General features: G+C 47.8%; 1 protein-coding gene across 1 annotated transcript; it reads left to right on the forward strand.

Moving 5' to 3' along the window:
* Positions 1-10,044: 10,044 nt before the first annotated feature.
* On the forward strand, positions 10,045-13,413 carry ACET3X_007221 (uncharacterized protein; the record flags this gene model as incomplete). Its single annotated transcript, XM_069453437.1, has 5 exons — positions 10,045-10,270; positions 10,320-10,932; positions 11,260-12,768; positions 12,815-13,343; positions 13,393-13,413. 5 exons carry the CDS (start codon positions 10,045-10,047, stop codon positions 13,411-13,413), a joined length of 2,898 nt encoding a protein of 965 aa, XP_069305989.1.
* Positions 13,414-15,084: the final 1,671 nt, after the last annotated feature.

Below are 15,084 nucleotides of genomic sequence, written 5' to 3' on the forward strand. Positions count from 1 at the left end.
GCAAGCGTGTTCCAACTGCGGCGAGGTTGGCCATGTCTACCGCGACTGTCCCACGAACGAGTGCTTCAACTGCGGTGGTCACGGGCACCTCTCCAAGCAATGCCCTAGTGAGCCAGCAGCAGACCAGGGCCCTAGGTGCAACGGCTGTAACCGTCTCGGCCACGTTGCCTCGGATTGCTTCTATCCCCAGCCGATCAAAACCCGCAAGTTTCGTGCTCCTAAGGAGGACGCCTCCAAGGAGGACGTCTCCAAGGAGGACGCCTCCAAGGAGGACGTCTCCAAGGAGGACGTCTCCAAGGATGGCAAAGACGAGCTTCCTCCTGCCCAAACCATGGCCCCACCACTGGATAAACCTAGCTTCACAACAAAGTTATTCACTCGGAAGATCCCTCACTATGTCTCCTCCGTTAGTGTAGAGATGGATATTTCCTATCCGAGCGACGACGCTAGTATCACCCTCCGTGGCCACGCTCATCGGGCAGCCTCCATTACCCTGACAGCCCACAACATCGTCAACTGCACTGTACTTCCCATGAAGATCACCGATGAGTTCTTCACCTCAAGGGTTTCCCAAGAAGATGTTAAGCGAGCTGCTAGTAAGCTTGCACTCAGCGAACTAGGGATGCTCCTACACTTCCGCTTCGACCTCCAAACCGAACAACCTGACGGACAACCTCTGAACTCCCGCCCCCTCTACGGATTGGGGTTCTTCTCCCACCAGAACTTTGGGATCTTCGATGAAGTCATCCATCGTGCTCGCGATATCCTCGAGAATGGCGGCGAGGGCACCGTGCTGCACTTCTTCACGGTCGCCACAGAGTCAGCACAAGAGCGCATGGATACCGTGTACAAAGAGATGCAAGCTCAATACAAGAACGACCCGATTCTGCTCTACTGGAAGGACTGTCGTGTCAACCCTCAGACTGGCATGGAGATCTCTGTCGACAAGCAGCCGAAAGGATTCAAGGTCCCTCCCCAGTGGGCATTCCAGAACAACACACAGTACGTCACCGTGCACTACCAGAACCTTGTCCACGAACTGCGCAAGGCCGCCAAGCAGAAGGGTTTCGAGATCACCGACACCAAGATTATGAAGGTTCGCGGCGGCGGTGACCGGTTATACTACGCCGAGCTCAGGGTACCAGAGGGCGCCAGCTACCGCGAGGGCGCCTTCGTGGACATCCAGTTCAGTCCCTACCAGGAGCAAGCGGACACCTGGCGATTTGAGATCAAACCGTCCGCAGGCATCACGCCCGCTAGCTACATAGGCGGCTTTCTCTACCGCCCTCGCTTGGGTGCATCCTTCGCCGAGCAGCCCCTGTTCAAGGAGGGCGTTCACTACAGCTGTGCATTTAACTATCGTACTTTGCCTGAAGCTGAAGAGGCATTGCGTAAGCTTCGCGGCATCTACGTCTTTGCTCGCTTGAACCCTGCCACCGTGGGAATCAAGCGCCAGATCAACGCCCTTAACCATTACTTCCGAGGCGGCGATGCCTTTAGCGATGTCACTCAAATCCTCCACAACTCCTACCTTCGCTTCCCAGACGACAAGATCGTGGACTACTTCGCCGGCATGTTCGCGTATTTGGGAGACAACGGTGCTAAGGACAGCATCATGGAGCGTCTGAACCGCTCACTCCAACCCGACGTTTTGCAGAAGCTTCGCGCCCTTGCCGGTGGTGTAGCGCTCATCCAAGGTCCTGGTGGCGTTGGCAAGACACGCATCATCGAGGCTCTGGCTGTTGCGCACTACGAGGCTCAACAAACTGGCGTTATCCATGGCCTTGGTCGCCTTGCTGCTTTCTGGGTCACGTCGCCGTTGAACAAGCAGCTCGACGACGCTATGCTCAGGATCTACACGGCCTGCCTAGAGCGACGGAAGGAGCTCAAGGCCGCTGGCATCCAGGCACGTTTCCCTATCGTAATCCGACGCCATATGAAAGAGACGGAGACAGCGGTTGTTCGCAAGGAGTCCGAAGCTGCTCGCAACGTCCTGCTAAAGAACGAGAAGCCGCCCTACTTTGAATACATCGAAGAAGAGCACTTCACCAAGGACCAGCTGAAAGAGCAGGCAGCGGCTTACCAGGAGAAGTCCAGTGAAGACAGGCGGACCATGGCGTTCCTTGACGCACTGACAGTGGACTCGCAATTCCGCATCCTTCTTGAGACGTCCGAGACAAAGTCGTCTTTCACCGACAAGCGACTTCAGTTGGAAATGCTGTCGGAGGGTGCGTGGGTTCTGCGCCTCGCCGGAGTGCCGGAGCGTAATGCCGATACGAACGAGTTAGTGGTACACGAAATCGCCCAACCAAAAAAGTACCGCGATTTCCGTTTTCAGCTCGACCTCTATGCTTCAGGCCAAGAATTCGACGCCGATGACATGCGCCGACTGACTGCTCTCACCAACGAGATCATTAGGGACCTCGCTCAACTGGCCGTAGCCATTGGCATGACCTCCGACGTAATCTCGCAGCCGCGTACTCATACGCTCGAGCAGCCGTATGCCGTTCATCACGACGAGGCTGGCAAGTCAAGCGAGTCAAGCACGCTCGCTCCTCTCGTGTACACGCACGCCTATAATAACGAGGGCCCGCTGATGGTCGAGCGCAAGGCCATAACACCCCACCTGTTCTTCGGCGATATCCATCAGCCAAAGCCTTCTGCTGCCGGTGGTTCGGAGGAACGTCACGTCTTCAGTGATCAGCAGGACCTACCTTTCTTCCATCGTGCGATGCTAGGCGGCTGTACCACTATTTACCTGCACACACAGTACCGCTTCAATTCCGACATCAACGCTCTCACCAACCACATCCTTCCTCGTGGCCGTATGGAAGTGGCCCCCGGGGTAGATGACCGGGAAGAAAACATTCGCGCCATGGAGATCGCGATGGAGCAGTTCAACATTTCCTCCGGCCATCGCGTCATCTTCGTCAGCGTCAAAGGTAGCCACGACATCGTCGGTGCCACCAAGTCTCGCTACAACAAGGACTTCATTCCCTATACCCTCCGGGCCGTCTGCAAGATGATCGCTGGCGGGTTTTCTGGTAAGCAGGTCGCTATCATCACCCCGTATGTAGCGCAAGTTGCCGCTATCCGCTTCGTATTGGCTAGATTCATGGAGCACTTAGCCAATCAGGTTGACGAGGAGGAGCTGTTCAAACTTAGCGTCCAGCTGCGAGACGTCGAAGTCTTCACAGTCGACAAAATGCAGGGCGCCGAGAAGGAAGGTATTGTATTCGACACCACCAACGCTGGCGACCTCGGTTTCGTCAAGCATACCACACGAATGCTCCTAGCCGTTGGACGCGCGCGTTCCCTCCTCGTTATCGTTGGTAATCCTGTGAGCGTCCTCGCCGAATACACTGGTGCGACCGACAAGGACAAGCGGTACGTCAAGCTCGCCTACTACAAGGTTTGGAAATGGTGCCTAGACCGAAAATCCGCCATCCAATTGCACGTTGATCCAGAATTGGCTCAAGGTTGGTGCGAGTTCAACCCCCCGTTCAATGTCGCCGAGCATATAGAGGCCTTCGCTGCGGGCTCTCAGGCCACTGAAGAGCCCATAAAGATGTTTCCCGATGCCAACTACGGACCTCTCCCCACATTTTCCACAGCCTCCCCCGTCGACGGTGATGGAATTGATTTCTATTCCGGTGGAGATGACTGGAATCGGGATGACGCCAAGGACAAGCCAAATGATGATGGGGTTCCTTTCTATTCCGGTGGAGATGACTGGAATCGGGATGACGCCAAGGACAAGCCAAATGATGATGGGGTTCCTTTCTATTCCGGTGGAGATGACTGGAATCGGGATGACGCCAAGGACAAGCCAGAGGGTGAGGATCACGCCGACGATGGTGGAGACGAAGCCAAGGACAAGCCAGAGGGTGAGGATCACGCCGACGATGGTGGAGACGAAGCCAAGGACAAGCCAGAGGGTGAGGATCATGCCGACGATGGTGGAGACGAAGCCAAGGACAAGCCAGAGGGTGAGGATCACGCCGACGATGGTGGAGACGAAGCCAAGGACAAGCCAGAGGGTGAGGATCACGCCGACGATGGTGGAGACGAAGCCAAGGACAAGCCAGAGGGTGAGGATCATGCCGACGATGGTGGAGACGAAGCCAAGGACAAGCCAGAGGGTGAGGATCACGCCGACGATGGTGGAGACGAAGCCAAGGACAAGCCAGAGGGTGAGGATCACGCTGACGATGATGAGGATCACGCCGGCAATGATGAGGGTCACGGTGGAGATCAGTGCAGCAACGTAGCACACGACTGGAACCAGTACGATTGAAAAGGTTCTAGAGACGCTGGAGGTGATTTGGAGATCAAGGAAGACAAGCCTCCCAGTAGGATAGTGTGGGACTAGGCTAATATCGATCTCTTCTTGTTCTTTGAAAGCCAGTACGTAGTAATGAAGAGAAGTAGTAGAGTAAGAGTTTATGCGCTTACTCTATTCCTCTTAAAGTGATAATACACTGTATCAAAATAATAAACGTGCTGGTAAAAGACGCAAGCACAACACTGTTGAAAGACACTGTAATAAATCGCGGTAAAGGTGTGTTTCCTAAACACCTTGAGTTCACCGTATGCAGCTGTATATGTTTGACAATAGATGGGTTGGAAGTAAAGCCCTGAACTTCAAGCGGTTCTGGAGAGTTGCGGCTACGTTGGGGAGAAGAGGAGTTAAGGCAGAAGAGGATTTTGGAGGAGAAGTAATAATATACTGTATGTAGAACTTATACGGGTGTATAAAGCTGTAATATGTAGTATAGTAAGGTACAATAGGTGGTACAATAGTTGGTAATATGTACTATAGTATGTTGTATTATACATTACGATATATCACGGTTGATGTTGCAGCAAGTTGAGGTTCATGTTGCAGCAAGTTGCGGTTGATGTTGCAGTAAGTTGCGGTTAATGTTGCAGCAAGTTGAGGTTCATGTTGCAGCAAGTTGCGGTTAATGTTGCAGCAAGTTGCGGTTGATGTTGCCGCAAGTTGAGGTTCATATTACAGCAAGTTGCGGTTAATGTTACAGCAAGTTGCAGTTAATGTTGCAGCAAGTTGAGGTTCATGTTGCAGCAAGTTGCGGTTGATGTTGCAGCAAGTTGAGGTTCATGTTGCAGCAAGTTGAGGTTCATGTTGCAGCAAGTTGCGGTTGATGTTGCCGCAAGTTGAGGTTCATGTTGCAGCAAGTTGCGGTTGATGTTGCAGCAAGTTGCGGTTGATGTTGCCGCAAGTTGAGGTTCATGTTGCAGCAAGTTGAGGTTTATGTTGCAGCAAGTTGAGGTTCATGTTGCAGCAAGTTGAGGTTTATGTTGCAGCAAGTTGCGGTTGATGTTGCAGCAAGTTGAGGTTTATGTTGCAGCAAGTTGAGGTTCATGTTACAGTAAGTTGCGGTTAATATTGCAGTAAGTTGCGGTTGATGTTGCCGTAAGTTAAGGTTGATGTTACAGTAAGTTAAGGTTCATGTTACAGCAAGTTACGGTTTATATTATAGTAAGTTAAGGTTTATATTATAGTAAGTTAAGGTTTATATTATAGTAAGTTAAGGTTTATATTATAGTAACTTTTAATAAATATTAAAGTTAGTATTACCTAATCTTTTAAAAATTTATATATCTATTAGTATAAATAGTTAGTAATCCTTTTACTATATCTTTAAAAAATATACTTTCTACTAAATATATTTATAATAATTAATTTTTTTCTTTCTTATTTATTATTTAATAATATTACTATAGAAGTAATAAAACTAGACTACTTTTACTTTATAATAATAAAGTAATAAATAAAGAAAAAGTATAAAATAAAGCTAGTTAAATTAAATTTTATTTAAATAAGTAGAATAATAAATACTAAAGTAAGAATAAAGTTATTAAGTATTTAATTAAGTAATAAGTAAAGATAGTTTAAAGCTATATTAACTAAATACTAGTTACTACTAAGTAAGACTTTCTTATATTATCTTTATAAAAGAAATTTATACTACTATATATAAAACTTAAATAAAGATTAAGAATTTATAAAGTTTTACTATAATTAAGAAACCTTTTAAAAAAAGTTATTTATTTTACTTAACTAAGGGTAAGTATATAGTATATAGTAATATATTAAATAAGATTTTTTTACTTTTTTATTTATCTATATTCTTATATAAAGGTTTACTTAGATTTAATAACTTTTAACTACTTTATAAAAAGAAGAAAAGAGTATAACTTATATTTAAGATAAAGATATTTATAAAGTAAAAGAATAAAATATTTAATACTTTAAAATAAAAAATATTTTATAAAAATTTAGTATTTTTTCTTTAAGAAAAAAAAGTATAATAAAGTATTAGTAACTACTAAGTATAGTTATTTAAAAAATAAGAAGTAGTTTTTTATAATTTATTATTTTATAATAACTAGTTACTTCTAATTAACTTACTATATAATAAGCTAAAGCCTAATTAGTTTATTCCTTAATAAGATCTTAGTTATATATATAAAGTATACTATTTATAAAATCTAAGTAGTAAGTAGTTTACTTAGATTCTATACTAGTATACTAGATAAATAATACTCTAAGCTACTACCTCCTAAATAGCCTTTAGACTATAGCTTTCCTTAACTTCTTTTCTTATTTAATAAAATAATAGTATACTTATATAATAGCTCCTTAAGTATAGCCTTTTATATACTACTTCTAACTATATAGCTATTTTTAATTAAGTAAACTAGTAGAAAGAAATAATTTTAAAAGTAGTATTTATTAAAAGTTAATAAAAGATTTAAGGTAAAAATAAATTTTTTTTTATTTTATTTAAAAAAAGAGTTTTTAAGTATTTTAAGTAATAGTTAGTATAGTTTTTTAAATCCTTTATTACTAATAGTAAGATTTATTTCTAAAGTATATAGTTTTATTATTTATATTACTATATAGCTAATAATATTATAAGAATAAAATAAATATAAACTTTACTACTATTTTACTTTAACTTTAATATAAATTAATCTTAAAAGCCTTAAGTAACTAAGAAGCCCTAAGTAACTAAGAAGCCCTAAATAACTAAGAAGCCTTAAGTAACTAAGAAGCCCTAAATAACTAAGAAGCCCTAAGTAACTAAGAAGCCCTAAGTAACTAAGAAGCCTTAAGTAACTAAGAAGCCCTAAATAACTAAGAAGCCCTAAATAACTAAGAAGCCTTAAGTAACTAAGAAGCCCTAAATAACTAAGAAGCCTTAAATACTATAGAGGTAAACAGTATAACTAGCATAGGGTTAGAGGTAAGAGAGTAGCTATAGAGGTCTACCCCTAGGGGTAAGATAGTATCTATAGAGTACTACCCTTAGGGGCGAGATAGTAGGCGTAGAGTGCTGCCCCCAGGGGCGAGATAGTAGGCGTAGAGTGCTGCCCCCAGGGGCGAGATAGTAGCCGCGGATTGCCGTAAGGTGCTGCCCTTGGGGGCGAGAGTGACTAACACTCACCGCTAGACTTACAGCGGCCTATGCAAGAATAGACGGCTTCTCGCCTACTTATACCTTGTGTAGTACCTCTCTATTGCTTTCTTACCTTCTCTTATCTCTTTTCCACTTACCTTAGTTTCTGTGTTCTTTCTAACAACGTTGCAATGAAGCGCCCTCTAGCAAACGTTTTAACCAAAAACAGCAAACGGCAGCGTACGAATGATCCAGAGATTGAAGAGACAACTCCTATCCACGAACAAGCTGCGCCATACCTACTCGCTATAGCGAAGTTTCCAATCGATGCGCTTAGCGCAGAATGGAGTTTTGGTGTCAATAGGTCTATTGACACAGCACACCAGCGCCGCCTCTGCGAGATCTTTAACGAAACTGGTATTCTTCGACGAGACCCTAGCCACCAACTGCAGATTGCCTGTTCTAAGGAACACGTAGAGCAGATGCTTCATCATCTGAAGGTGGAATTGCCAGCTCAGAGCACAGTTACTTCTGCCACGTTTGCGGATAAGGAAGGATTGGAATGGCCGTCGTTCAAGAGCTGGAAAAGCGTGACTGGAGGGACAGCGGAACTTATTACGGGTCACCATCGTGTAGAGGCATTCAAAGAGTATCTTCGCCTTCGGCAGTTAGGAGAAGAGGAGAGGTGGTGGGTGTGCCGCATCTACGATAAAGGCGGGTGCCCCTTAACGCGCGTACTGTGAACAACAGCCCCTAACCTTTTTAGACACGCTACCACCAGACACTCGTGTTAAACTTCGGGCGAATCGGGCCGATATTACGCTCCCTGACAATCATGGCCAGATATGGTCCGAGTTAACCAGCCTGTTCTGCACAAACGCCAATCTCTTTCAAGGCTCAAGCAAGTCAGTTGAGAAAGAGATGAGAGAGCATCTTCAGCTTAGTAGCCGCGTCAAGTTCCCAATACGGCGGCTAGTTACCCTGTGGAGAAATCAAAACTGGCAGCCCCTGCTTACGCGTTGGTGTTCTACCGCAATTGGGCAGGCAACGTTTAATCTCTCCACTTTTGAGTGGATGGCTAGTTGTCGGATAGATGACGTATGTGTAACCCGCCGCCGAAATACTCTGACCTGTCTTGCTAATCTACTGTCTAGCATTGGTTCGCTGCGTTTGAGAACGTACTTCGCATCTCTACATCTATTCGAAAGCAGTATGGGGTTGACGCCAGTTTAGCAGACTGGAACACGCTAGCTAGCCTGCCCCAGGCACGAAGTCCCCATGACGTACAAGACCTGTTCTACCCTGGCGAGGAGTTAGACAAGGATCCTGGCCCTTCCCATACGCGCCGGCAGGGCTTCTTCCCAACTCTAAGCAATGAGGCCTACCATGCGCTATACTCCACTGTACTTTCAAAGCCCACACACACGTACACAAACATCCTCGCTCTCTTAAAAACCCCGAAGAAAGAGGGGAAGCTTATGAGGAGTATTATGACCCACGTCAGCCAATGGGTAAACAGCGGATCCGCCAAGGTGTCTGACAGCGACAACAACAAACCCGCACTGCGGAAGTATCTAGTGCCCGTGCTGCAGAGCAGGCATGCCGGCCAGGCTGATCAAAAATCTCTTGACCTCCAACAAGAAGTACTGCAACACGTACAGCAAAATGCGGAAGCATTCACAAGCTCTATACTAGACCGCTATATTGACGAGTACCCAAGTGCAGAGATCAAGAACTACGGCGCACGCTTCCAGCATAAGGTGTGGAGAGAACTGCTGTCAATTGTGACCAGTTTCACAGGGCCAACCTTGCACAACAAGCACTTGGCGTGCCTAATTCAAAGCGATACCTACATAGCGCGAACGCCTACAATCGCACAAATCGCGTGTGATGCTATCTGTCAGGTCCCTGAAGTCGTCAACGAACCTGCGCTCCAGTCTACTAGGGCAGCAAACGACTTGCTAGAGACAATTCAGGTCGCAATCACTGAATGGATGTCTAGACACACTCTAGAAGACTCTGATAATACAAGTCAAGAGGTTCCGCTGCCCGCAAGGCACTCTAACGCCGAGTCTAGCAGAGAGAGAGAGCTCAATCTGACAGTCTCTGAAGCGGCACGTAGCGTTTCAGCACGGTCGAGTTCGGACCAGCTTACCCCAGAGCTAATTTCTCACCCCTCAACTGAGCCGCGCATACCCAAGGCATCCCAGCAGACCAAAGTTCAAAACAGGGGGATTGAGGACTTGAGTCTAAGCGACCTTGCTGCAGCCCGAGAGAAACACCGTCAGAAACGCACCCTTAGCGACCAGGTAGCTGTAAAGGGCAGTGCTTCTCTAAGCGAAAAGACCCGAAAGAAACACCGTAAGAAACACACCCTTGGCGACCAGGTAGCTGTAGAGGGCAGTGCTTCTCCAAGCGAAAAGACTCGACAGAAACAACGAGGGGCTTGGAGGAAGTAATCCGTATCTGACCCTAGCCCTAACCCAATAGACACTGTTCCTCTCCTCTTTCCTCTGCACTGGATATTGTGATTCTCGATCATCATCTATCGATCTACCCTACAAGATCCTCAGCCCTTAGCCAACGTACTATTTTATATAATACTGTTCTTATCATCATGTCTTTAGATCTTGCACAACAAAACGATAGCGATTACGATAACAGCAGTGCTGGAGAGGAGGACGGCCTGTACCAAGATGTGCAACCTGATGAGCACGATAGAGAACCTGACGAGCATGATGGAGAAGAATACCACGAGAGCAGCCTTGGGGACGAAGACGCAATAGCGAATAATCAACTTACCTGGGCTATTGACCACAGCGGAGGTGACCACCGACTACCTGGTGAGTTTAAGAGCATCCTACTTGTACGCATATAGTAACTACGTAGTAGTGAAGGGATTTATCAAGATGATAGACAGCCCCGAATTTAACGGCAGTAAGGCTATTGGAATGCTGCAGAAGCGATACACGATAGACTACGGATCGAGGCGCGTTGGGTCCCGACCAGCCAAGCCTGAGGACAAATTTATCCCTGAGTTCCACCTCGACCTTATCATTATCATCGGCCGGCCGCTCCAACCCATTGTGAAGTTCTCTACGTTCTTCGACCACGTAACAATCAGCTTTAAACACTGGCGAGCTCCATACAGCGCTAAACACAGCCACGGACTGTCGTTTGATATGGAGCATCGTACCTTCCGTCTTGCAAAGGGTGGAACGCGCGAATCTTGGTTTATTGTTATGCACCCTGTCGATAGCACAGTAGACCCTCTTCTGTCAGGCAGCGAACGTCGCAAACGCCGCGAGAAGGCGTCTGAGCACAGCGCTCTCAAACCCTCCCATGCCCTGTTCCTTACGTCGTACATTAAGAAAGTCTTCCTTACAGGCGTATTACTTGGAGAGGGTGTTGAGGCTTCTTGGAAATTGGATGGACCCCAGTCGCAATCGATCTCAATCGTCAAGTGGGAAACGTTCCAGGAGCAGTTCATGGAAGGGTGGCCAGAGTACGTGCGCAAGAACACGCAGGATCCGTTCTGGACTAAGAACCTGCCAGCGTTCCATGCGTATGACTACGGGCAGAACCTTCCAATTGAGTTGTCTACTGAGCAACTCAATAGTCTGCCTAAGGAAACCCGGTTGCGCCCTGATGACGAGACGTCTGACTCTGATGACGAGACGTCTGACTCTGATGACGAGACGTCTGACTCTGATGACGAGACGTCTGACTCTGATAGCGAGACGTCTGATTCTAGGAATGATTTGTCAAACTCTGGGAATGATTTACCAAACTCTCAGAATGATTTATCTAACTCTGAAGACGCGGCGGCTAGGTCCGAAGGCGGCGCAGAGGGGGCTACGCCCCCACAGAGCGGTACACAAACAGGCGATCCAATTCCCCCGCCGCACGACCATCAACAGCCGTTTGATAACTACACACAGGATCTTCTACGCGCACTAGAGGACAAGTATAGACTGGAGAGCATTGAGACGGTCTCCTACGCGCTAGCGGTCGACATCCACTCAATAGCATCTTCCAACCTCCCTAACGCCTCTAATGACGTCGGTGTCATTCTCGCACCTGCGCGCTGCCTCCTTGCCAATCGCAACAACGTTGTTCGCCAATACCAACACCCGCGCGACTTTACCTTCTACCCTCTTGCCTTCCATCCATCGTACGGCAACTTCTCCTCCGCGCAGCCCCCAGCATTCCTACGCGACAACGTGCTCGCTGTAATGGAGGACAACATGAGCTATCAGAACAACGGTGCGAGCGTGTTGACTAGTGGTTATTTTCAGGCGTACTCCAACATTAAGCGAACTATACGCCATAGCCCCGGCAACTTACTTGCTACCAAGGGCATTGCCACGGCTGCCCTGACGCTGCCAGATCAGGATGGCAACCTAAACCCTCGGGTAGCGGCGAAGCGGCAGCGTTTACTGCGGAAATTGCGAGGCGAACAGACTCCTGATAACCCTACGTCTTCCCAACCGTTCGCTCGCGAGCAACAGCGGATTAAAGCCGCTATAAAGGAAGAACTGTACGCGTTTAGGATGGAGCAAGTTCTGTCTGTGCAGGTGTCGCAGTTAGCTGACGGTCAACGGAATTTTGCGACAGTGCTTCAACCTATCCTCCAGCTAATCCGGTACTTCTCGCTGGAACAACCTACCTACATTGATGTCCTCTTCGCGTTCAAAGAACGCATCTTTCCAAAGGTTCTCTCCTCCTTTGCTAGTCTGTTCGCGCACGCATCAGACGAGTTTTATCGTCGCTTCAAGGCTGCTGGCTCTAAAGGGCTGCCTTTTGCCCTAGCGGAAGGTGTGGCCGCATTCGATCGCCTTGGCAGCTACTGCTTTACTGGGTTCCCCCGGTCTTTAGTGGGCTCAGTGCTCGGGCCTCTCTGCACCATAGAAAGCATTGAGCAGGGTGGGTGGCCGTTTATCGACCCCAACATGCTCAATCTGCAAGGCAGTGGCCATGCTAACCTAGTGCGTTGGCCGCGCATGGACAATGGACGACCTATTATGATGCACGTTGCTTCCATTCGCCACCACTATGGGCCCCAGGTTGCCGCTTATTGTCACAGCGAGGTATGGTTCCGTGAGCTTGGTGGGCTCACAGGTAAAGGGCCTCGTGGCGCAGAAGAGTTCCTAGTAGAGGTGCTCGAAGAGATGTGGAAGCCGCAGACAATCGCTTTCGTAACACACCAATTCTATCGCGCTCTGAACAAGGGCGGACGGGGCAATGCTCAAAGCGTAAGCCTAACAACACTGCAGGCACGACAGGAGGCGCAAGAGCAGGTGACGCGTTGGGCTGAAAGCGAGCACCCCTTCTCTGCAGGGTTCGTGCAATTAGCGTTTCAAATATCAGCCGCTAACACAGTACAGGGAGTACGAGTCGATCTTTCCTGTCTTTTATCCAGAAGCGACTTCGGGTTTGAGAAGCCAGACGCGACGCGACTTTGCGCAAGAGCTCTACTGGGAGTGTGTTAACAGCCATGGCCAATCTAGTAGCTACCTCTTTTCAAAGAACGCGAGCTGGTTCACTGTGTTACGCGCTGCCGTGCAACACGCCAGGGCCAAGGCGATGAAGGAGGAATACTGGATCAGCGCCATAATGTCAGCTCTAGCGGCGTGCCGCATTGACTGTGTGCCTGGTTCATACCATGGCCGATTGAGCTACCGGAGAATGACGCGGCTAGTCGGTAACGTTCCGGCCCCATCCGCTATAGCGGCGAGACCGGGCAGCCTCAAGCGGGCAGCGATTGAGGCAGTACACCAAGCAAAGCGGCGCTCGCAAACAAAGAGTACTATCGACTTTGGTTGCCAAATCCCTTTTAACGCCATCCCGCCGCTAGTTGAAAAAGGTTTTCAGCAGTTGGACGGCCAGTTCTCAAAGTCCGGCATGAATCAGAAGGTTCGTGAACACTACCACAGAGCACGTCAGTGCCTCATCGAGTGCTTAGGTCAGCCAAAATGCGATCTAATGCTCATGTTGGTGTTAACCCTTGCATCCTCTTCAGCTACCCCTACTGTAGCGGTGAATGCGACTGAGTTTTCCAAAGGACCAACCAAGAACTCTGAAATGTTTGCGGCCGCCTTGGTAACAAGAATGCTCTGGTCTCTTCGACCAGATTACTTCCCGTCGGAGGAAGACGATGGTTGGGTGCTTTCGGTACGGGAGATGACGAAGAAGATTGGTAAGACTTCCCTAAGAGAGGCCCTTTTCCCAAGTAAGAAGCATTGCTAACATAGTACTATCTGGGGTAGAGCACAAAGGTTGCAACAACCGCTTCCTTCGACAACTGCAATGGATTCGGGTTACTAGTGGGCGTCGAGACTCCCCAAGGAACAGCGACATAGCGATCAACTATGATTCCGTTCTTGAGAAGAGACGTACAGAGTTAATGCGACTACGGAGCGATGCTAAAGGTTTTATTCAATGCGTGTTTGGTAGTTCTGATTATGCATGGGTTGACCGATGTCATACTATTATACAGGAGTCCCCAGTGTAGAGTAAGCTATTATAGCTTCCACTATAATTTTACATCTTCTCTCCTATAAAACACGTATATACTATATACATCTTCTATCCTATACAGCTTTTGAAGAGATTAATACACGTTACGTAGTGTTATGATTTTTTAAAATATTTCGTATTAACTGTAAATTCAGAAAAACACCAACCCCAATATTAACCGTACTATCGTTGTCGCATGTAATCCGTTTCTTAATCTTAACTGTGTCTCTTCTCTACTATTTACATAATTAACGTAATAGTAAAAAGACGCAGGCACTAGAGAATAGAGCCTGCGAAGTCTACATTGCATTAGTGGCTGAAGTAGCACAGTGTAGAGGCATCCTGTTACTATTCTCCGCAGGCAAAGGTAATAGCACCTTGCGCGGCAACCTTTAAGGAAAAGAGAGGAAGCCGCTATGTGTTTCGCTCTTCTTTGTAGTTATTTGTAGATTTGTAGCCTGCGGTGTTGTTGACTTATCTGTATCGCAATACGACAGCAGCTTCCTAGCAGGCTGTAATCGTCGAGAGCCACGGTACAGCCGGTGACTTAGACGACAGACCTAGCCTAACACTAAATTGGCAAGCTTCCGCAACACGGACGCATACACCCCACCTGCTAATAAGCACCGCTATGACTAGCAACTCTCGTCTACCTCACTACTTCCGTAGAGTGTCGCTAGAAGCTCAGCATTGTGCTCTTCGAGCCCATCACTCTTTTTCCGCAGCGCATAGTTCAGGGTCGTCAGGTAACCCGGTTTATTGTTCAACCTATAGGGCTTACAGGACAGAATAATTCAAGTACCGACATCTGTCGCAATGGCGCCGGCGATGCCGGGATACTTTCCGATGCGTCAGAATCAGTGTCATCTTCGGCTTCGCTGTCTGGAATCTCTGTTAACCCCACCGCCGTAGCTAGCGCATTCGCTTCAATGCTAAGCCTCTCCTTTCCAGCAATCGGCGCACCAGTAATTCCATCCGGCCCTAGCCAGGCTTCGAGGGCCCTGCTTGCCGTGCAAATTTCCGGCCGTTCGCGCTTCACTAGCTCAAGAAAAACATCGCGCTGGTTCTTCCGCAGCACACGCTCGAGCCAATGGTTTGAGACCTCTTCGTGGGGTATGAGCAGCAGCGATCCCCAGCC

Source organism: Alternaria dauci, chromosome 6, assembly GCF_042100115.1.
Source record: "Alternaria dauci strain A2016 chromosome 6, whole genome shotgun sequence".
Classification (NCBI taxonomy): Eukaryota; Fungi; Ascomycota; class Dothideomycetes; order Pleosporales; family Pleosporaceae; genus Alternaria; species Alternaria dauci.